This window comes from Tursiops truncatus, chromosome 6, assembly GCF_011762595.2.
Source record: "Tursiops truncatus isolate mTurTru1 chromosome 6, mTurTru1.mat.Y, whole genome shotgun sequence".
In the NCBI taxonomy this organism is placed as follows: domain Eukaryota; kingdom Metazoa; phylum Chordata; class Mammalia; order Artiodactyla; family Delphinidae; genus Tursiops; species Tursiops truncatus.
Genome location: NC_047039.1, coordinates 14,316,609 through 14,342,246, shown reverse-complemented (window position 1 = coordinate 14,342,246; position 25,638 = coordinate 14,316,609). Strand labels below are relative to the sequence as shown.

The 25,638-nt window shown below is 35.6% G+C and overlaps 1 protein-coding gene across 1 annotated transcript in view; it reads left to right on the top strand.

The window, feature by feature from the left end:
- Nucleotides 1-5,986, top strand: part of ADAM28 (ADAM metallopeptidase domain 28) — a 64,044-nt gene extending 58,058 nt beyond the window's left edge. The window contains exon 24 of the mRNA XM_019941300.3: nt 492-5,986. Coding sequence (XP_019796859.1) covers nt 492-512 — 21 coding nt within the window. The 3' untranslated portion in view covers nt 513-5,986. The remainder of the gene's footprint in view (nt 1-491) is intronic.
- The last annotated feature ends 19,652 nt before the right edge of the window (nt 5,987-25,638 follow it).

The window sequence follows — 25,638 nt, the reverse complement described above, 5'->3', positions numbered from 1 at the left end:
GACAGAAGTGCTAACCATGTCTTCCTAGAAGATGCTCACTAAGGACCGTGTCTATATGAGTATATTTTGGGTTCTAGTATATGTCTTCCTTCTGAGCTTGGACAAAAACCAAGAGAAAGAAGACGTAAGGGTCTTTGCTAGAAAGTGATGATGACCCCAATATTCTTTGTTTTCTCAGAAAAATTACCCAGGGATAGTGAGAGGGAGAAAATTCTCCACAGAAAAATTACTCAGCATGGCATAATTCTTCTCCTGATGCCCCACCCTCTACAACTGATAAGTGGCCAGGTGGATAGTTGAATCCCAGTTGTGATGTTTTTCTCTCCTTTCTCTACCCGCTTATGTTTCCACTCCTTCACTGTGAAGTATCAAGCTACAGAATAGCAAGAGTGACTACAGATAAATCATTTTAATTTCTTAATAGTTCAAAGTTATGTAATATCTAAGTTTTTAGGGAAAGTTCATTATTTAAGAGTTCTGTTTTTTTTTAGGGCTCCAATCCAGAAGTCTGAAGTAACAGCTAAACAAGGATTGGTGGGTAAATGATCAACTTAGAAGACTGGACCATCTGGATGGAAGAGAAATGTACTAATATTGCTCTTGACACTCAAGGACGTTACTATTTCTTGATTATACTTTGAAGACATAAAACTTTCAAGAGAGACATACTCTTGATAATCTTTGTATGAATTAAAATTTTCTGTTCTCTATACTCACGGGAAAGAGGATGGCTCTAAAGAAAGAGTTATAAAGCTGAAATCTCTAATTAGGTGAATTTCCTAACCTTTCCCACCCCTGCTTTTTTACTGTGATGTTGACTAATATTTGTTAAAGGGTTTTGAGCACCTTGATTTCCTCATTCAGTAGGAATTAATTCACCCTCTAATGAAAACAAAAAACAAGAAATCACAGGAAACTGGGAAGGATGGGAGAAAATTGTATACTCCTCATTGGATGACTAGCAATAGCTTAACTGTTTTAACCCTGAAACTGTCAAATTAGAACCCTCAGTTACAAAGAAAATTATACAGACATTCTCTGGTTTATATCATGTCTTTTTCCTACCCTACATTATCTTCTGGAATTCTTATTAGCTGTGTCATTGGAAGTTTACTACAACTGATTAAGACTTTATTAATTAAATTGTTTTTTCATAGAAATTTGTATAATTCAGTTACTGGTAAGCTTAAAGTGAACATTACTTTCTAAGTAGTTTTAGTAGAAACTTAGTAGTACTTTCTAACTAAGTTTTAGTTAAATAAATTAATAACGTAAACCAGAAGTTGTAAACTGCTGACCAGCAGGATGTGTCTGGACTGCAGATTTATTTTATTTGGCCAAAAAGTATTTTTTAATGTTTTGAATGTATTGCCAATATTTAAAACTTGGGAGATCCTGCATAAACATCCAGATCTCCAGCATTTTAAAAGTAATCAAATGGTTTGTCAACCCTGGAATCACATTGCCCACAGCAACCATCAGCTTAGCTGACTGGTGATGGAACAAACATTGTAGGTTGCCTTACCAAAAACTCCTTTCTTGCTTTTCAGAAGCCAAATTTTGTTCAGTTTTCCATATGCATTTCCATTTTCATGCATGCATGAAGAGATAATCTCTGTAATAACCTATATGGGAAAAGAATCTGAAAAAGAATAGATAAATGAATATGTATAACTAAACACTTTGCTGTACACCTGAAACTAACACAACATTGTAAATCAACTATACTCCAATATAAAATAGAAAATTAATTAAACAAAAAAAGACAATCCTAACTCCATCTCCTGGATACATTTCTATCATCAGTCACTCTAAGTCAATCATAATAATCTCATTTCCTTTACCAGTGGTTGATTGATTTAGAGGTAAGTGTATTAACCCACCCTACCCCCATCCCCCCCCCTTTTTTGCCAATGGGCAAGACAGGAGATATGCTGGGGAATTTCTAGGAAAGATATCCTTGTCCCTCTGGCTATTTGGATATCCTATCTGGTACTGTTGCAGTCATGTTGTTGTGATTATGAGGGCATGGCTGATATACTGAATAAGATAGATAGAGCAGAAAAATGAAAAGAATAAAACCTGGTCTTTTAATGATGTCATGAACTGGTAGATTAGTAACTGCCTGCATCACCGTGTACTTTCTTGGGACTTCTGTTGCATGACCAAGAAAATCTTCTTATTGTTTAAGCCATTTCAAGTTAAACGTGCTCTTATTTGTGACAGAAGCCATCCTGACTAATAAAGTAGCTGCTCCTATTATTAGGGCACATGTTCCACTTCATCATCACCGCTATAGATTGCTTCCAGAAAAAGACCTTCCCTTGCCAGTGACAACTTTAGACATTGCTTAGCAATTAGCCCTGGACAGTCTGCTATTCTGCTCAACACTAATACAATATTACTATTCTTAATCTGCTAAATAAGTAATATTGTTATGGAAACTAAGTTCCTAAGCAGAAGAAAATTATGGTATGCTGTTTACTATGAAAGTATCTCCTTGTTAAAATTTAACTCTTTTCTCTCTCACACCTGGTGTTGAAGTCCATACTCTTTTTTATAAAATAAATTTTTAAAAATGTATTGTGGTAAGAACATTTGACATGACATCTGTCCTCTTAACAGATACTTAAATGTACATCAAAGTATTGTTACCTGTAAGTACAATATTGGGCAGCAGCTCTCCAGTTCTTATTCATCTTGCATAATTGAAATTTTATACCCATTGATTGGCAACTCCCCATTTTCCCCTCCCAGCCTCTGGCAACCACAATTCTGTTCTTTGCTTCCAAGAGTTTGCCTATTTCAGACATCTTATATAAATGGAATCATGCAATATTTGTCCTTCTATAATTCACTTATTTCATTTAGCATAATGTCCTACAGATTCACCCATGTTGTTGCATATGACAGGATTTCCTTCCTTTTTAAAGGCCAAATAATATTCCTTTTTACATGTATACCACATTTTAAAAACTCATTCATTCATTGATGTTACATTGTTTCCACATTTGGGGTATTATGAAGAGTGCTACAATGAACATGGGATTGCAGATAACTCTCTGAGACCCTAATTTTAATTTTTTTATATAAATACCCAGAAGTGGAATTGTTGAATCATATGGTGGTTCCATTTTAAATTTTTTGGAGGAATCTTCATACTGTTTTCCATAGCAGCTGTACCAATTAACACTCCCACGAACAGTGCACAAAGTTTCCCTTTTCTCCACACCTTCACCAACTCTTCTGATCTCTGGCCTTTTTGACACTAGCCATCCTAACAAGTGTGAGGTGATATTTCACTGTAGTTTTGATTTGCATTTCCCTGATGATCAATGAGGTTGAGCACTTTTTTACATACCTGTTGTCTGTCTTCTTTGGAAAAATGTCTGTTAGGCTCCTTTGCCCATTTTCTTAAACCTGGCTGTTTTTCTGAAAATATAGATAAAAATTTTACCATTTTAACCAATTTTAAGTTTACAATTCAGTGGCATAAGTACATTCACAAGGCTGTGTACCCATCACCATTATCCATTTTCAAAACTTGGTCATCATCCCAAACAGAAATTCTGTACCCATTAAATACTTCCCATTACTACTTCCCCCAGGCCTGATAACCTTTCTTCACCTTCTGTCCATATGAATTTGCCAATTCTAGGTACCCTAATAAGTGGGATTATACAGTATTTTTTTTCTTTCATGTAACTGGTTTATTTCACTTAGCACAATGTTTTCAAGGTTCATCCATGTTGTAGAATATATCAGAATGTCATTCCTTTGAAAGGCTTAAGAGCCTAATATCATTTTAACCTATTTATTTTCTCCTTAAAACAGCTGGAGGCAGTTTCTGGGGTTCCACTTCCTCATGCACATTATCACTGTTTTCAGGCTTGCTCATTCCCTAACCCACTAATTCTTTTTACACGTGGCTTCTTGGTGAACATACTTTTGAATTGATCATGTTACTCACTGTATTCTTAGTATTTTAGAACGTTGTTTTAAAGCAAGGGTCTTGCTAGCCTCTTCTTAGCAAGAACCATGTCTTAGGTCGCTTTCCTAGCCTTACCAAGCATCCGCATGAGCTGAGTGTTGAAATCCTTAGTGTACAACCCCGATGGGGACCTAAAGGAAGCTGGTAAGTTTGTCTAAGTGAAAAACAGGGTGTAACAACCTGACTATAGATAATGGTCTCCTCCTGATGTCCCAGTAACTTCTGATGAAGGTGATTGCAGCCTCTAACTGCCAAAATTGTTGCATTTTTCATAGAGAAAGCCCCTGATTCAGAGGCCAAGTACATAATGACTCAGTATATAACGTTTTCCCTTCTAAGTCAATGTGTGTCACCTGTTTGGCTTTCTAAACTCCCAACTGCTGTGAAGTAGCCCCCTGAGGTTTGTGTGTCTTTGGGGACATGTTATAACCGTAATTAGAATGGAGTCTACAGCAGCCAGTTCTAGGCAGACTCCTTTAGTCCTACTTGTCAATGGCAGGCCAAGCAGACCCAGTGAAAAGCTGAAGTGCCAGATGGGGACCCGGAGAAAGTCAAGAGCAAATTTAATGGAAATGTTCAGAAAAGAATAAGGAAAAGTTTTAAAAAATACGTTATGTGGGGGAAATATACAATACACAGGGATAAAAGCAGAGACAGTTCCCCCAGCTCTTCCATTAACTAGCCTTTTAGACTTAGTAAATAATTTGAACTCTGTGGGCATCTTTAAATTTCCTATGAAATGCAATTAACAATTCATGAATTGCCAATATCTAAAGAGGGTTTTCTAAGAAATGTGTAAAGGTAGTATGAAGAACATAAAAAGAAAAAGAGAAAAGAAGAGAGATGTCCATAGTCTAGAAGGGCAGATAATGTCCATCTGTCATGGATCTACCCATAAGATGCTTCCATTCTTGGATTTGTCAAAGGTGGAGCCCTTCTCTGTACAGGCTGTTTCATGCATCTTTGAGCAGGAAGTAGGGCAAAGTTACTTATTATGTGTAGATATCTCATTGGTGAGCCTCTATTTTTCTTAGTGTTTTGTTGCGTCTATGAAGTGCTTTTAGAATTTGTCTCCATACCTTTATTCCTCCCCTTCCATTAAGTCTAAATCTCAGCCAGAACTTCTGGGTCAAATCAAACACTGTTCTAGATTTGGGGCTGCCATGTAAAATGACCTGGAATTGATATTTGAGGGAAATCAACAAGCACTGAATCCACAAAACTATTAGAAAAAAATGAAATCACAACTGATTGTAAATTTGATGATTTTTTTTTAAAAGTTAGAATATCATAGGGTAATGATAAAAGTTTACAACTGTAGAGTACCATATGATTTATGCAAGCCTGTGTGTATGTGTGTGCATGTATGTCTTTGCTTAATCCTTACAACACTATCCTCATTTTACAGATGAGAAAACAGATAAAAATGAGAGTAGGTTATTTTTCTCTAGATTATTCAGCTAGGATGTGTTGAAATAGGGTCTCAAACCCAACTATTCTGACTCCAAGTTTTTAGTTCCTTCTACACAACCACACTGTCTGCAGCAAAACTATTTTGAACAGAAAGGCACATTTAACATTATAGTACTAAGTAGAGAAATTCCCCTTCATCTCCAGCTATAATTTCCTTTCTACAGTGTTACCAGTGAAAATTTATCTGATGTTGGTGTCAAACTTTATGCCCCTTGGCTGTCCACTCCTTCTGAAAATAACTTTTAATTTTTCTCCCCATTCTTGCCGCTATTGATAGCACAGAGCCTGGAAAATGGTAAGTACTCAAAAAGTCCTTAACAAAAGTCTTTGGTCAAGACTCTGGATTTAGCATTATGCAACTTACACTTACCTGGTTGTTTTCTTTTGTTCTTTAATGCAAACATTTGCAAAAATGGCGAGAGAGAGGCATGGACATATATACACTAACAAACGTAAGGTAGATAGCTAGTGGGAAGCAGCCGCATGGTACAGGGATATCAGGCTCGGTGCTTTGTGACCACCTAGAGGGGTGGGATAGGGAGGGTGGGAGGGAGGGAGACGCAAGAGGGAAGAGATGTGGGAACATATGTATATGTATAACTGATTCACTTTGTTATAAAGCAGAAACTAACACACCATTGTAAAGCAATTATACCCCAATAAAGATGTTAAAAAAATGTTAATTTACTATGTTGACCTTTGGGATAGAAAGATTAACCTCTTTCCCTGATGTCCTGGGACACACAGCCTCATTCTAAAGACTGGCGTAAATAAATACAGAAATAAATTTATTGCTAAAATAACAGCACAAGGGAGCATGGGGGAAATATTTATCAAAGGAGGGCATGAGAAATTTCTCAGGGAGGTGCCACTTCAACCTTAAAATAGCAGGTTTGTCAGGCCTATAAAGGAAACAAGAAGAAGGGGGCATTCTGGGGAGATAATGAGATTCAACAATAGCATGTATGAAGTCATGGTTCATCAGGTTTATCGAGGTTAGCCTGAAATGAAGCATTTTATTTATTTTTTTTTTTAAGGAGTCTCTTTATATATTTACATACACCACCCTTCATTAAACATACACACACACTGTGCACACACAAATTGTGGAGGTTTCAAAAAGTATAACAAAAGGAAGAGAAACAGTTAAGAGAATTAGAAAACAAGAAAGCAAGAAAGTTCCAGAAACCATAAAGCCATGGGTAAGATGAGACCAGTGAAATATAAAACATACAGCCCTACAAGTTTGATAAGTATGAGCTCTAAGTTTTACTCCAAACTATCTGAAGACAAAATAGTAAACAAACGAGAAGTAAACGGGATTGATAGGAGATGGATAGCACCCATAAAACAAAAACAAACATACTATCAACAAGGATAATAAAACTACATAAACAGAGCAAAGCCAACCAAACAAATACATAAAAATCAGAAGGAGCACAGCTCTTCCTGTTTCTGAGAGTTTTCATGGTGGTATCGTTATTGGATCAAACTTGAGAACCTGACTTTGCCTTTTTCCTGGGCTTTCACACTGGTATCCCCCAGGTATTTCACAGATACAGATTCTTGACTACTTGCCCTAACCCACGCTATGCTCACACCCAGTAGGAAAAGAACCCCGAAAGGGAGGAATCTGTAGGCTTAATTCAGCTCATCGACCCAACCTTTTCACCAGTGACTTTAATCCATTACTTGTCACAGTAATGGAGTAATTTCAAACTAAGCTGTAAACCATGAATTGAGAAATCAGATAATTGATCTTTCTCACACTAATATATCATCACCGAACAAGTGAAATAGATATTTTAACCTGTTTTAAGAGTACTTGCAGCAATATGGATGGACCTAGAGATTATCATATTAGGTGAAGTAAGTCAGACAAAGACAAATATCATATGATATCACTTATATGTGGAATCTAAAAAAATGATACAACTGAATTTATTTACAAAATAAAAACAGACTCACAGACCTAGAAAACAAAGGGTTTTCCAAAGTGGAAAAGCAGGGAGAGGGATAAATTAGGAGTTAGGGATTAAAATATACATATTATATTATTTATATATATATATATATATATATATATATATATATATATATACACATATTGTTACATATAAAATAGATAACCAACAAGGTCCTGTGATTGCTGGATTGTAGGGTTACTCCAAATTGTCTTCCAAAGTGGCTGAAACATTTTGCTTTCCCACCAGCAAAGAATGAGTGTTCCTGTTGCTCTGCATCCTCCCCAGCATTTGATACTGTCAGTGCTCTGGATTTTGGCCTTTCTAGCAGGTGTGTAGTGGTATCTTATTGTTGCCTTAATTTGCAATTCCTCATGATACATGATGTTGAGTGTTTTCATATGCTTATTTGCCAAACATACCCTTTGGAACTGATCCAGGAACCTTTTATTTTGTTGCAACTGAAGATAATGTCATAATAAAACTTATATTTGAGTCCTTCTAATCTCTTGAGATGGTAAATCTTCCATGCAGTGACTCAGATGACATCAAATAATACCTCCATTAGCAATAGGTGGGTCTCACAACTAAAGGTACACGAGCTGTTTGGTTTAGACTTCTGCTTTCTTCTTACAACACAAAATGGAGAAGTAAAGAGGGAAAAAGGAAGCTAGGCTGATAGAAATAGGTTTTGTAATTAGAAAGGGGTTTTAAAGGACCCATTCAGCTGAATGATCTAATTCTAGGTAAATTTAGTGAGGAAAGAAAACATGCATATCTTGTTTACATTTAAAAATCATCCAGTCATTTCAAGGAAATAAGCTGATGTGGCACATCTGGCTATTTCTTTAGTCCCAGGAGAACTTAAGGAAGCTGCAACACTTCCCCAGATAATGTGGGAGTGGGGGTGGATTTGTTTTTAGATTTCTGTGTGCTGCTTTGGCTTGGAACAGGAGGCAGCTTGGAAATCTGTGAGAGGGTAAAAGAGGAACAGAAGGTATTGAGCTTCTCTGGCTGTTTGCCAGATTTGCCTTGAATACACAGTGTTGTGTATTATATCTGCTCCAACTGGGATTAGTCCTGGTGGACTCAGGAATAAAATCAGGGCAATAGAGAAACCCTGAGCAGTATGATTCCAGAGGAAATGAGACTAACTAATCCTTCACAGTTGCTTTCTCACCTCACCTGCTCTAAACTGGCAAAGGAAGTAACATCTAAAGAGTTTATCTTACTAATGCTATTTCTCTAGGGGCAAACGGTGAAGGTCTGAGAGCTGTCTGTGGGTGGGGAGTAATTGACTTGTTTCCTTGTATTTGAGGTTTTCCACCTTGTGAGAGATGCATCAACTTCCCACTTTCTTGCTTTTCTAGCTAACAATATCTGAGGCTGTCCTTCTCTATATGCATGTCTTAGTAGAATAAGCAATAGTGCTGTGTAAAAATGAGGTAGCTGACCCAAAAATAACACATTAGGGAAACAAACATTTCCAAAGACAAGCAATATGTTGGATTACAGATTCCAACCTAGGCAGAAATATTAGAAGAGAGGAGACAAAAATAATAATAAACATACTAATAGGAGTAAAGGAAGATAGTTCAAATATGAAACTAAAACAAGAAAACATAAAGAAAGGAACCAAGGGAAAATATGAGACATAAGAAAACTTAATAGTTGAAATATACAGAATAAAATAGAATAAATAATAGAATAGATAGAATTGAGGAACAAATCAGTAAACTGCAGAGACCAAATAAAAAGTTTTTTCCAGAAATAACCAAAAAAATTACGAAGAATTTTTTTTAAAAAAAGGAGAGCCAAAAATTATGGAGGGTAGAAGTAAAAATGCTAAAGTCCAAATAATAGAAATCCCAGAAAAATGATATCTCAAAAAAGGGGAGATAAGTAAATATTTGAATAATGGAGATGAATTTTCCAGACTTAAGAAAGAGAAAAGAGCACCATATGAGAAAAGCCATGGAGAGTCAAAGGGGAAAGGGAAACAAAACATTTTAAAAAAAAAATCTTGCCCTTAGCAAATTTATGACAAATTTAGGAATATCAAAACAAAGAAAAAAATCCAGTGATTCCAAGAGAAATAGCATATCACACAGAAAAAAAATAAAAAGATTTTCATTGACCTCACATTTTCCAACAGCTGTAATAGATTCATGAAGGAAATACAATAGCAATTTTAAAGTTTTGAAGGAAAAAACTTAGAACTAGGATTTTATACCCAACCAAACTCTATTTAATTATAAGGAGTTGATTCAACAATATTCTCAAGCATCAGGGGTTACAGAAATTGACTACACAAAGACCCACTTGAAAAGCCTTTTGGATAAATTAATAAATGAGACAAAAAAAATCCAGAGTACACCACAAGAAATATATGAAGCAGAGATGATTAAACATCTTGATAAAATGTATGTATCCTAAAACAAAATAGTTATAGCCCCCCTCCCCCGAAGTATATCCATAATTGCCCTGATTGGAAAGTCTGGATCAATTCTACTCAAGAAAACTTTGTTATGATGGAAGTATTCTACATCTTCACCCTGTAAATGGTAGCCACTAGCCACATGGCTATTGAATGTTTGAGATATGGCTTCTATGACTTAGGGACTGAATGTTTAAATTGTATTTAATTTTAATTAATGTTAATCTTAATAGACACATGTGGCTAGTGACTACTTTTTGGACAGTATAAGTCTAGATGATATCAATAAAATGTAAGACTTGGGAAAGAGCAAGGAATAAGAAAGCGAGGTGAATTCTTGTCTTATTTGGGGGGAGAAATAGTTATCAACTATTTAAAAAGTAAGAAATAATTTGAAAAGATGAAAACAAGGACAAAAAATACCAATAGTAACAATAAATATAATTAAACTAAACTTACAAGTTAAGAGACAAAGATTGATGAACTGAATAAAAATAAAATGCAGATATGCATAGTTTACAAGTGACACATCTAAAATATAATTTCATGTAAAGTGAAAAGATAGGAATAGAAATATCAGGCAAATATAAGTAAAAAGAAACCTGGGGTATCTAATTATCAGAGAATATATACTTTATGGCAAAAAAGCATTATTAGGGATGGAGAGGGTAGGGAACAAAGAGAGTTATTGTATAATTTTAAAAGGTACAAAGTAAAATGTAGTACTTTATGCATCTGAACACCTAATAAATTTCTAGAACCACAAGGGGAAAGTGATAAACTTGCCTTAATTGTAAGCGATCTCAACATCTTCCTTTTGATTATGAATAGTTCAAACAGATAAAAAATTAAGAAGAATATATAAGTGATGTGGACAATATAATTAACAAGCTAAGACTAATGTAATTATATAAAGGTCTGCATCAAACAAGAAAAAAATCTAAAAAACTATTACAAAGAGATATAGCCAAAAATCCAAATACAGGGACTAAAATGTGACACTAAAAAAATTTGAATACCCAAAAGAAGGCAAGAAAGGAAAAACAAGAGAATAAAAAGCAAATGCATGCAGACTCTGGAGGGGCTCATGCCAGGGAGTGCTTCCTGGGGCTTCTGCTGCCGGTGTCCTTGTCCTCACGGTGGGACAGGGCCTACCCCCGCCTCTGCAGGAGGCCCTCCAACACTAGCAGGCTTTTAAAAGGCTACTGCCAAAAGTTGTTTACATAAAAACTCAAAAGAGAAGAGGAACCAAGATGGCGGAGTAGAAGGACATGCTCTCACTCCCTCCTGTGAGAACACCAGAATCACAACTAGCTGCTGGACAATCATTGACAGGAAGACACTGGAACTCACCAAAAAAGATACCCCACATCCAAAGACAAAGGAGAAGCCACAATGAGATGGTAGGAGGGGCGCAATCATAGTAAAACCAAATCTCATAACTGCTGGGTGGGTGACTCAAAGACTGGAGAACACTTATACCACAGAAGTCCACCCACTGGAGTGAAGGTTCTGAGCCCCATGTCAGGCTTCCCAACTTGGGGGTCCGGCAATGGGAGGAGGAATTCCTAGAGAATCAGACTTACAGAGACTCCACTCTTGGAGGGCACACAAAGTAGTGTGCACATCAGGACCCAGGGGACGGAGCAGTGACCCCAGGGGAGACTGTACCAGACCCACCTGCTGGTGTTGGAGGGTCTCCTGCGAAGGCGGGGGGTGGCTGTGGCTCGCCGTGGGGATGGGGGCACTGGCGGCGGAGGTTGTGGGAAGGGTTTCTAGGCGTGAGCCCTCCCAGAGTCTGTCATTAGCCCCACCAAAGAGCCCAGGTAGGATCCAGTGTTGGGTTACCTCAGGCCAAACCACCAACAGGGAGGGAACCCAGCACCACCCATCAGCAGTCAGTGGATTAAAGTTTTACTGAGCTCTGCCCACCAGAGCAACACACAGCTCTACCCACCACCAGTCCCTCCCATCAGGAAACTTGCAAAAGGCTCTTAGATAGCCTCATCCACCAGAGGGTATAGAGCAGAAGCAAGAACTACAATCCTGCAGCCTGAGGAACAAAAAGCACATTCACAGAAAGTTAGACAAGATGAAAAGGCAGAGGACTATGTACCAGATGAGTGAACAAGATATAACCCCAGAAGAACAACTAAATGAAGTGGAGATAGGCAACAGTCCAGAAAAAGAATTCAGAAAAATGATAGTGAAGAGGATCCAGGACCTCAGAAAAAGAATGGAGGCAAAGATCGAGAAGATGCAAGAAACGTTTAACAAAGACATAGAAGAATTAAAGAACAAACAAACAGAGATGAACAATACAATAACGGAAATGAAAAATACACTAGAAGGAATCAATAGCAGAATAACTGAGGCAGCAGAACGGATAAGGGAACTGGAAGACAGAATGGTGGAATTTACTGTTGTGGGACAAAATAAAGAAAAAAGAATGAATAGAAATGAAGACAACATTCATTTCTGGGACATTAAACACAGCAACATTCACATTATAGGGGTCCCAGAAGGAGAAGAGAGAGAGAAAGGACCAGAGAAACTATTTGAAGACATTATAGTCGAAAACTTCCCTAACATGGGAAAGGAAATAGCCACCAAAGTCCAGGAAGTGCAGCGAGTCCCATACAGGATAAACCCAAGGAGAAACATGCCGAGACATATAGTAATCAAATTGGCAAAAATTAAACACAAAGAAAAATTATTGAAAGCAGCAAGGGAAAAATGACAAATAACATACAAGGGAACTCCCATAAGGTTAACAGCTGATTTCTCAGCAGAAACTCTACAAGCAAGAAGGGAGTGGCATGCTATACTTAAAGTGATGAAAGGGTAGAACCTACAACCAAGATTACTCTACCGGCAAGGATCTCATTCAGATTCGATGGAGAAATCAAAAGCTTTACAGACAAGCAAAAGCTAAGAGAATTCAGCACCACCAAACCAGCTCTACAACAAATGCTAAAGGAAATTCTCTAAGTGGGAAACCCAAGAGAAGAAAAGGACCTATGAAAACAATTAAGAAAATGGTCATAGGAACATACATATAGATAATTACCTTAAACGTGAATGGATTAAATGCTCCAACCAAAAGACACAGGCTTGCTGAATGGATACAAAAACAAGACCCATCTATATGCTGTCTACAAGAGACCCACTTCAGACCTAGGGACACATACAGACTGAAAGTGAGGGGATGGACAAAGATATTCCATGCAAATGGAAATCAAAAGAAAGCTGGAGTAGCAATACTCAAATCAGATAAAACAGACTTTAAAATAAAGAATGTTACAAGAGACAAGGAAGGACACTACATTATGATCAAGGGTTCAGTCCAAGAAGAAGATATAATAATTGAAAATATATATGCACCCAACAAGGAGCACCTCAATACATTAGACAACTGTTAACAGCTATAAAAGAGGAAATGGACAGTAACACAATAATAGTAGGGGACTTTAACACCTCACTTACACCAAGGGACAGATCATCCAAAATGAAAATAAGTAAGGAAACAGAAGCTTTAAATGACACAATAGACAGATTTAATTGACATTTATAGGACATTCCATCCAAAAACAGCAGATTACACTTTCTTCTCAAGTGTGCATGGAACATTCTCCAGGAGAGATCACACCTTGGTTCACAAATCTAGCCTCAGTAAATTTAAGAAAACTGAAATCATATCAAGCATCTTTTCGGACAACAACACTATGAGATCAGAAATGAATTAAAGGGAAAAAAAAGTAAAAAACACAAACACATGGAGGCTAAACAATACGTTACTAAATAACCAAGAGATCACTGAAGAAATCAAAGAGGAAATCAAAAAATACCTAGAGACAAATGACAATGAAAACACGACAATCCAAAACCTATGGGATGCAGCAAAAACAGTTCTAAGAGGGAAGTTTATAGCTATACAAGCCTACCTAAAGAAACAAGAAAAATCTCAAATAAACAATCTAACCTTACACTTAAAGTAACTAGAGAAAGAAAAACAAACAAAACCCAAAGTTACTGGAAGGAAAGAAATCATAAAGATCAGAGCAGAAATAAATGAAGTAGAAACAAAGAAAACAATAGCAAAGATCAATAAAACTAAAAGCTGGTTCTTTGAAAAGATAAACAAAGTTGATAAAGCATTAGCTAGACTCATCAGGAAAAAGAGGGAGAGGACTCAAATCAATAAAATTAGAATTGAAAAAGGAAAAGTTACAACAGACACCACAGAAATACAAAGCATCCTAAGAGACTACTACAAGCAACTCTATGCCAATAAAATAGACAACCTGGAAGAAACAGACAAATTCTTAGAAAGTTATAACCTTCCAAGACTGAACCAGGAAGAAATAGAAAATATGAACAGACCAATCACAAGTAATGAAATTGAAACTGTGATTAAAAATCTTCCAAAAACAGAAGTCCAGGACCAGATGGCTTCACAGTTGAATTCTATCAAAGATTTAGAGAAGCGCTAACACCCATCCTTCTCAAACTCTTCCAAAAAACTGCAGAGGAAGGAAAACTCCCAAACTCGTTCTATGAGGCCACCAACATGCTGATACCAAAACCAGACGAAGATACTACAAAAACAGAAAATTACAGACCAATAGCACTGATGAATATAGATGCAAAAATCCTCAACAAAATACTAGCAAACAGAATCCAGCAACAAATTAAAAGGATCATACTCCATGATCAAGTGGGATTTATCCCAGGGATGCAAGGATTCTTCAATATACACAAATCAACCGATGTGATACACCATATTAATAAACTGAAGAATAAAAACCATATGATGACCTCAATAGATGCAGAAAAAGCTTCGACAAAATTCAACACCCATTTACAATAAAACTCTCCAGAAAGTGGGCATAGAGGGAACCTACCTCAACATAATAAAGGCCATATGTGACAAACCAACAGCAAACATCATTCTCAATGGTGAAAAACTGAAAGCATTTCCTCTAAGATCAGGAACAAGAAAAGGATGTCCACTCTCACCACTATTATTCAAAATAGTTTTAGAAGTCCTAGCCATGGCAATCAGAGAAGAAAAAGAAATAAAAGGAATACAAATTGGAAAAGAAGAAGTAAAACTGTCACTGTTTGCAGATGACATGGTACTATACATAGAGAATCCTAAAAATGCCACCAGAAAACTACTAGAGCTAATCAATGAATCTGGTAAAGTTTCAGGATACAAAATTAATGCACAGAAATCTCTTGATTCCTATATACTAATGATGAAAAATCTGAAAGAGAAATTAAGGAAACACTCCCATTTACCATAGCAACAGAAAGAATAAAATACCTAGGAATAAACCTACCTAGGGAGACAAAAGACCTGTATGCAGAAAATTATAAGACTGATGAAAGAAATTAAAAGATGATACCAACAGATGGAGAGATATACCATGTTCTTGGATTGGAAGAATCAATATTGTGAAAAATGATTATACTACCCAAAGCAATCTACAGATTCAATGCAATCCCTATCAAGTTACCAATGGCACTTTTTACAGAACTAGAGCAAAAACTCTTAAAATTTGTATGGAGACATAAAAGACCCCAAATAGCCAAAGCCGTTTTGAGGGAAAAAAATGGAGCTGGAGGAATCAGACTCTCTGATTTCAGACTATACTACAAAGCTACAGTAATCAAGACAATATTCTACTGGTACAAAAACAGAAACATAGATCAATGGAACAAGATAGAAAGCCCAGAGATAAACCCATGCACCTATGGTCAACTAATGTGACAAAGGAGTGAAGGATATACAATGGAGAAAATACAGTCTTTTCAATAAGTGGTGCTGGGAAAAATGGACAGCTACATATGAAAGAATGAAATTAGAACCCTCCCTAACCCCATACACAAAAATAAACTCAAAATGGATTCGAGACCTAAATTTTATACTGGGCACTATAAAACTCTTAGAGGAAAACATAGGAAGAACATTATTTGACATAAATCACAGCAAGATCTTTTTTGATCCACCTCCTAGAGTAATGGAAATAAAAACAGAAATAAGCAAATGGGACCTAATGAAACTTAAAAGCTTTTGCACAGCAAAGGAAAGCATAAACAAGATGAAAAGACAACCCTCAGAATGGGAGAAAATGTTTGCAAATGAATCAACGGACAAAAGATTAATCTCCAAATATATAAACAGCTCATGCAGCTCAATATTAAAGAAACAAACAATCCAATCCAAAAATGGGCAGAAGACCTAAATAGACATTTCTCCAAAGAAGACTTACAGATGTCCAAGAAGCACATAAAAAGCTGCTCAACATCACTAGTTATTAGAGAAATGCAAATCAAAACTACAATGAGGTATCACCTCACACCAGTTAGAATGGGCATCATAAGAAAATGTACAAACAACAAATGCTGGAGAGGGTGTGGAGAAAAGGGAGTCTCCTGCACTGCTGGTGGGAATGTAAATTGATACAGCCACTGTGGAGAACAGAATGGAGGTTCTTTAAAAAACTAAAAATAGAATTTCCATATGATCCAGCAATCCCACTACTGGGCATATACCCACAGAAAACCATAATTCAAAAAGACACATGCACCCCAATGTTCATTGCAGCACTATTTACAATAGCCAGGTCCTGGTAGCAACCTCAATGCCCATCGACAGATGAATGGATAAAGAAGATGTGGTACATATATACAATGGAATATTACTCAGCCATAAAAAGGAACGAAATTGGGTCATATGTTGAGATGTGGATGGATCTAGAGACTGTCATACAGAGTGAAGTATGTCAGAAAGAGAAAAACAAATATCGTATATTAACGCATGTATGTGGAACCTAGAAAAATGGTACAGATGATCCGCTTTGCAGGGCAGAAGTTGAGACACAGACATAGAGAACAAACGTATGGACACCAAGAGGGGAAAGCCGCGGGGGGATGGGGATAGTGGTGTGATGAACTGGGAGATTAGGATTGATATAGATACACTGATGTGTATAAAATTGATGACTAATAGCCTGCTGTATAAAAAAATAAATAAAATTAAATTAAAAAATTTAAAAAAAGAGAAAGGAAACAGAAAAATAGCATATTCTCCCCAAAAAAATAACAATACCTAAAATGAAAATGGGCAAAACACCTAAAATAAAGCAGCCTAAGCAGATATATTAGAAGAGAGGGTCCAAAAATAACAATAAACATATTAATAGGCATAAGAGAAGTTACTCCAAATATAAAACAAGAAAAGATTTTTAAAAAATAAGGAAAAATATTAGGCATGAAAAACTTCATACTTGAAATACAGAATAAAATAGAATAAATTGTGGAATGTATGGAATTGAAGAACAAATCAGTAAATTAAAGAAACGAAGTAGAGAAAATATTTCCAGAAAAAGTTTAAAATTTGATTTACATCCAGAGAGACATATACTCAATAGTACTGTAAAGTAGAACTGACTGTAAAAACACATATCATGTAAACACTCTTTAAGAAAGGCAGTGTGGCTATATAAATATCAGACAAAATAAATTTTATACAGGAAATACAGCTGGAAATAAAAAGGGACATTCATCACAAACATATAATAATCTCAAATGTTGTGCACCAAGTAATAAAGCTTAAAAATACACGAAACATGGGGCTTCCCTGGTGGCACAGTGGTTGAGAGTCTGCCTGCCGATGCAGGGGACATGGGTTCGTGCCCCGGTCCGGGAAGATCCCACATGCCACAGAGCGGCTGGGCCCATGAGCCATGGCTGCCGAGCCTGCATGTCCGGAGCCTGTGCTCCGCAACGGGAGAGGCCACAACAGTGAGAGGCCCGCGTACCACAAAACAAACAAAAATACACAAAACACAAACTAAAAAGCATTAAGGTAGAAATAGGTAAATACACAATTATGGTAGGTGATTTAAAATACCTCTTTCAGGCATTGATGGAACAACCTGGAAAATTTTAACAGTACAGTTATGGAAGACTTGAACAACACTACCAACTAGACAACTAGTATGACCTAATTAATAATGAGTACAGTATTATATTCATAACCACAGAAAATACATGATTTTTAAGAGAACATGGATTTTTCACTAATATGTTGATGAATGTCTCATATATTTCAAAAGACTGTAATGTTACAAAAATTTTCTCAGAACACAACAGTAATATATTAGAATTTCATTAAAATGAGATATATTGGAAAGCTCCAAATATTTTGCAATTAGGCAGCATGCTTCAAAATCTCATAAATTAATAAAAAAATAAAATTAGGAGATATTTTTAACTGATGTTTTTATCTCTTTCAAATAAAAGAAATAGTGGATAGTGCTGAGAAATGTATAGCTTCCCAATGCTTATGTTAGAAATTTAAAATCAATGATTCAAATAATAAAAAATTAAAAAGAAAATAAATTAATTAAAATTAAACTTATAAAATTAAGAAAAAATGAGGGACTTCCCTGGTGGTCCAATGGTTAAGACTTTGCCTTCCAATGTAGGCAGTGCGGGTTCAATCCCTGGTTGGGGAGCTAAGATCCCACATGCCTCATGGCCAAAAAATCAAAACATAGAACAGAAGCAATATTGTAACAAATTCAATAAAGACTTTAAAAATAGTCCACATCAAAAAAATCTTTAAAAATATAAGAAAAAATGAAATGGCACACAAAATATAATAAAGAAATGAACAAAGGAATAATTTGATTTGAAAAGAGAAATTTGGTAAAGGTTTGATAAACTTTTACCAAACATATCAAGTATAAAGAGAAAGCAGAAATTACTAATATCAAGAATCAGAGTGATTCCATCACAACAGACCCTTTAGATGTTAAAAGGATAATAACAAAGTAGTATGAAAACTTTACAGTAAAAATTCAGCAACTTAGATAAAACAGAAAAATTCCTTTAAAAACAATTTAATTTGGAAGACAGAGTAGGTGTACTTTTCCCTATTTCTCACATGAAGTACAACTAAAAACTGTATGTGGAATATATATAAAATAAACATAATAAGACTCAAAGGTGGAGAGAAGACAGAACATCTAGGACCTTGGGCTGCAAGTAAGGACATAATGGTGAGTTCCCTGGGTTTTCTTTCACCCAGACTGTATCTGAAGAAGCCATCAATTTGGAAATGTCAATGGACACAGACAAGAAAAGCCTCAACAGAAGTCTGTTCATTTTAGTCAAACAACCAGGAATAAGACAGGTTAGCAACACAGAAAATTTTAAACGCTCTACTCCGGCCAAACACTACACAAATATTTATGGCTACACTCCAACTACATCAGCAAAAGCTGAATGAACCCTTTGACCACCATACTGGGGTGATGTCAGACAAGGCTAACTGGAGGCCTGCGCTTTTTTCATTCTCACCAGGCGGTAATGATCATGACAGCCCACTCCCCTTGGTCTCAGTGGAAATAAGGTAGAGAGCCTTGATTTCTACCCCTACCTGGGGAAAATGAAGGGCTCCCTCCCCACTCACTGCTGCAGGGTTGTCAGAGGAAGCTTAGTGGAGAGTCAAGATTTTCATCACCTCCCGGGTGTAACAAGGCCACCTTCCCTAACCGAGGTGTCAATGGAGACCATGTGGGGAGCAGTAACAAGGTGCTCCTACCTCTCCAGAGAGGGTAGTGTCAGTGGAAACCTAGTGGGGAGCCAGAACCCCCTCTCCTACCCAGGAATGATAAGAAGCATTCCCACCTTTAGGTGTCAGTTGAGTTAGAGTGGAGAATGTGGATTTCTACCTGCAGTAGGTAGTAATGAGGCAGTGTCCCCCTTCTCCTGCCAGAGAGGTGTTAGAAGAAGTCAGCTAAAACAGAAAGTTTAAGTAATATTTAGAGTTTCAGAGCATAATATCTCCAAAGCCCAAGTTTTAGTAAGAAATTACTCATTATACCAAGAACAGTGGGTATCTCAAATTAAGTGATTAAAAAACAAAAACAAAAATCAGCCAGTATAGATGAAAACACTGAGATGACAGAGATTATAGAATCATCTGACAAAGATTTTAAACCAGTCATTAAAAAGATGCATGAAAGAGCAACTATTAACATGCTGGAAACAAAAGCCAGTATTTAAAAATCACATTAATAGACTAAATAAGAAACATCAAATGATGATATCAATCAATGAAGGAAAAATTTAACAAAATTCAACTGTAGTGCATGATTAAACCCTCAGTAAAAAGGAATAGAAGGGAATTTCCTTAATTTGTTAAAGAACTTCTAACAATTTTTAATATTTAATTATATAATATTACATTTAATTGTATTTAATGATGAAAAACTCAGTGTCTTCTCCTAAAACTGGGAACAAGGTGAGGCTATCTGCTCTTGTCACTCTTATTCATCAGTGTAATAGAAGTGCTAGCCAGTGCTACAAGGCAAGTAAGGGGGAAAGAATCAGATCAGAAAAGATAAAATAAAACTTTATTTGCAGATGACATGATGGTCTATATAGAAAATCTCAAGGAATCTACAAAACAATCCTAGAATAAGTAAGTTTCACGAGGTTGCAGGATACGAGATAAAAATAAGTTTTATTTCTCTATATTACTAATGAAAACAAGAAAGCTTAAACTAAAACTACAATCCATTTGCAGTTTCTTAAAAAATTAAACATGTGTGTAAGTCTAACAAACATATATAGGATTTATATGCTGATGAAGTACATCAAAGAAGATTTAAATAAATGGGGAGACCTCCCATATTCATGGTTAGGGAGGCTTAGTATAGTAACATGTCAATTCTTTGCAAATTGATACATGGGTTAAACACAATTCCTATCAAAATCTCATGAGGATTTTTTCTATATACAGACAAGATAACTCTAAAATTTATAGGGAAAGGCATAGAAATTAGTATAGCTAAAACAATACTGAAAAGGAAGAAGTGAAAAGATCAATTTACCTAATTCCAAGACTTATTATTTGGCTATTCTCAAACTCGTTTTAATAGGTTTTATACATTTTTTTCTCTAGCTCATGAACATATTACTAGTGGAGGACTGGTCTGATACAACCTAGTCTGCAACAGTTGGCAGTTTTCTTTGGTTGATACCCAAAATACTCTTCTCTTACCTAATTCTGTATTTTCTTTTCCCTCATGCACCATTCCACTTACTGTTCAGTGTAATTTTCCTCACAATTATACTGTTGAATCTCACCTCCCAAAACCCTTATACAAAGCCTGGAACATAAGCAATTCTAAATATTTGTTGAATGAATGAGCAAACCCAACTGAACCCTCTCTCATTCCTTTTACTTTATTCACCTGAAAATATACATACCCCTTATCTTCAATCTCTTTACCATCTGTCATAACTGAAATCCCACTCTCCATTCAATGACCTCGTTACCTTGCATGCATTTTAGGGATATTTCCAACATATTTCCCACATTAATTGGGAAAACTGCTAGTTCACCAAAGATGGCTTTTAAACGATTGCATTTTCACTTTTACTTCCATTAAGTTTCATGTTGCTCAGCTGTCACCTTCTATTTTTACTTATCTTTGACATCTAACAACTTGATGATAGCTAACAAATATACATTAAAGCTGTGTGATGTAGCTGTTCACCAAACCCATTTCCCTTTCCTCTGGAATCGTGTAGCTGGACTATTGTCCCAGCCTCCCTTACAATTAAATGTGACCCTGTAAGTTCTGGCCAATGGAGTTCCAAAGATGCGATGTTACTTCCAAGCCTAGCTCCATAAATGCTCCACTCTTTCTCTTCCTCCATCTTTCAGATGGATGTTGATGTCCATGGTAACACTGAAAGTTACGTGTTGAAAATGGCGGAGCCTCCATCATCCAGTGTCTCCTAATGACTGTGTGGAGCAGAGCCCCTTGCTGCTGATTGGATTTTAAGTGAACTATATGTTGTGTATAGCCACTGAGATTTAAGATTTACATGTTACTACCCTTAGAATGACCTTTAGTAGTGCACGTGGTACTTCTCTGTATCAATAAAGTCTGCTATAACTTTAGAACTTTTAATATTTAAAGACCCAGAAGCATACTAACATTATAGTTCTTGGATCTTACTGCAAGGCAATACTTTAACTCTAGTGGTATCAAGCCTTACTATCATTTCAGATAACTTAGGTACCTAATCTATTGTCTAATATGAAACTCTTGTACATCTAACTCTTTCTGTGATTTATAACCTTAGTTGTTTCATTAATACTAACTAAACAATCTTTTTACCTTTCCTTAGTCAGCTCCCCTTCCATTGTTTTGAATAATTATTCTGAGTACTTATTTATTTATTCTTATTAAAGTATAGTTGATTTACAATGTTGTGTTAATTTCTGCTGTACAGCAAAGTGATTCCTTTATACATATATATACATTTAATTATTCTAAACCCTCTCTTCTCATCTCAAACCTCTCAGCCAACCCACTAATTCCTATCCTCTCATATTCTTAGAATAGGCTTCTTCCTTGAAGCGATTGAAGCCATCATGGATCCCTCCCACAATAAGATATTTGAAATACTTTAGTTCTCATATCAAGCAACTCTTCTCCTATGTCAGTGACTTAGGAGACATATATTACAGACCTTCTGGATGATTTGAAGTAAGTCTCTTTGAGTCATCTATAAAACGGGAATCACAATCTTTGAACTGACTACTTAGATCTATTACAATTACCAAATAAAAGAATGTATGTAAAATATTCACATTTTAAGGGATTATTGTAATTTTTATCCATGTTGCTGTTCTATTTTCATTTCTAGTTAGACACTGTTTAAACATCTTCCCCAGTCATCAAGTATACTTTATTATGAAACATTTCAGAATGTTGTTGACTTTTATTGGAACAAAATTCTCTGTGGTCAAGACGTTGGTCATGATTTCTTAGTTTTGTGATCATAAATTAAGTCCTATGTTTAGTAAATCCTTGGATATTGTGTTCATAAGGGTACATGATATGTCATTCCTCATTCCCTCCAGATGCATCAAGTAAACAATCTCTTCACTATTATTTCCACAGTTTTAATTTATAGACTGATATTCAACTATTTAACAAACAGCATTAGTATCTCAGGCAGACAGTTCAGTTTACAAACTTCTTTTCATTGAATGTGAATATTTTTGAACATCTATTATCTCCAAGGTGCTGTGCTCTTGAAAGATACACCAGGAGATATATATCCTGCCTTTAATGGTTATAACTAAAACAGTCTGATCAACTGACCAAATGGGAAGATGTCATCTATAAGATTCATACAGTTGCTCAAACTGCCCCTTAGAACTCATTCCAGATTTTTCTATCTTCCTTAGTTGTTACATCCGATCAATTAGCAAGTGTGACAGTTTTATGAGCTAAATATTTCTCAGATAGGTACCATTTTCCTTAAGCCCTTTAACATTTGTCTCTCCATAACTTGGCCCCCTGAATATCTCAAAAGCTTTATGCCGTATACCTATTACTTTTTATGTTATGTTCAAGTCATGGAGAACATATTGTAGTTCTACACACATATGATTTTCTACATATCCATTGCTTTTCTCACATAGTTTTCTCTCACAGAATGCTCATTCCCCTATTTCTTTTCCAGCTAATATTATCTGACTCTCTCTGTGCACCAAATGATGTATTCTAAAGTCTACCTGAATGTAGTGCACAAGCCTCAATCATAATGTTTACCATTTGTATAAACGGACCTATTTGTAAATTAATCTCTATTATTAGACTTTGTTACGGGACTATCACAATACTAAGGATAGTATCAGGGTCATCTTGAAATGCCCAGAATAGTAGCATTAATTTAATATAAACTCAAATTTAACATGATCTCAATAAATATTTAACTTATCTTGAAATACTAGCTGTATAAGTAACCAAAAATTAATGTGGTGTTTAATAGTCTGAAAGCAGACTTTTCAACAGCAACACTAGTTGTCAAAAAAAAAAAAAAAAAACCCAGTAAAATAGCTTACAAATGCTGAGACATTAATTGTCATTCTAAAACTGTATTCCGAGCTAAACCACCATTAAAGAATAGGGTGAAATAAATACTCTCAGAAAAAAAATTTTAAAAAAAGTAGTGTTTACTCTAAGAAATGATTTGTCAGAGAATATGTTTTATAAAGACATTTAAAAAAAATACTAATACTAAAAGGATCTATAAGCAAAGAAGGTGGTATGATTGTGAGTAATTTCAAATAGTATTATCTGTATAAAACACAAACTAATGATAATGACTAACTTAGGGGTGAAAATCATGGTAGAGCTAAAATACCTGACAACAACATGTAAGATGGCAAGGGGTGAGATGTTGATAAGAGTTACACCGTTCCAAAGTCTTGTACTACTTGACGGTAGAGATGTTAAGATTATATTTTGTGAAATTTTAATGGTAACTACTATAGGATATATGTAGACTGTTGATCTTCTGCACCAGCAAAAAAAAAAAAAAAAAAAAATATATATATATATATATATATATATATATATATATATATATAAATAAAGTTATAGAGAAAGCTTAAATGACACAACAGAACGTAGAAGAACAAAAAGAAGCATGAACATGAAGAGGTAACTATAAAACTTACAGTCCAATGCTAGCAAACTCCCAAATGTAACAGTGAAAACTGAACTCAGTAGTTAAAGAGCATAGATTTTTAGATTGGGAAAACTCTGCAAATGGGGGTGTAATTTGGAGCTAATTATCTGAGGATTACCAGATCAATGTATACCAAGAAGCTCAAATTGTTCTACCTTTTTAACTAAATAATACCATTTCTAGTAAGTTATCCAAAAGAATCAGAAAATCAATCATAGAAATATACACAAATAACGACATATAAAACATTACACGCAAGGCAATATTCTAAAGTCATTAAAATAACATATTAATATACAATAGGATGACAATGTTTATGCTATAATGCTATGCAAAAAATAACAGGTTCCCCAAACCTTTTCTACAGTAAGAACTATAGTTTATAAAGTTTAATTTTCTTTTTTCTTTCCTTTCTTTTACTAGTGCATGGAAGAGAGATGAAAATAAGTTGTCAAAATGTTAACAGTAGTCACTTCTTGATGTTGGGCTGTTGGGTGACCAACTTCTTTCCCTCAGGATACTGATTTGATGCTTATGACCATGAAAATGTATTATTTTTGTAATCAGAAAAAGTTATTTTCCTTCAGTAGAACTCATAGTGCGTTTCAAAAATACTTTATATGCAGTATAATTTGAGGCTAGCACTGTCGTCAAGAGAATTTACATTTGCACATTTCCTTATAGTTTTACGTGTGTGCGTGCATGTGTGTGTGTTACCTTCTATGAACTTTATAAGAAACTTAGAGTAGGTATCATTATCATCATCCCCTTTTCACAGATAAGGAAAGTGAGGGTCAGAGAAATTATAATATCCTAGCTTATAAAACTTTGCCTGGTGCTTGTTTTACAGATTGTTTTCTCTGTGCCAATTTTTCAAAATATGTACAGACTACTGAAATATTTTCTAAAAGTATGGATCAATTTCTATAACACTACCGAATGGCATGAGCAATGGCTGAATTTAATGAATATGTAAACATATGCACACACATCTGTCTCAGTTGGTACTTTCTCACTACTATAGGAGCATCACGGCCAAGCAGCTGTCCAGATGTGACTCCTTAAGCTGTAACCACAGACATAAACACCTCTCATAAATGAGGAACATTCTCACGATCTTGACACTGCAATTTCTTAGCAACTTCCCAGTGTCATTAGGAAACATTCCTCAATCTCCCAAAGAAGGTTTTAAT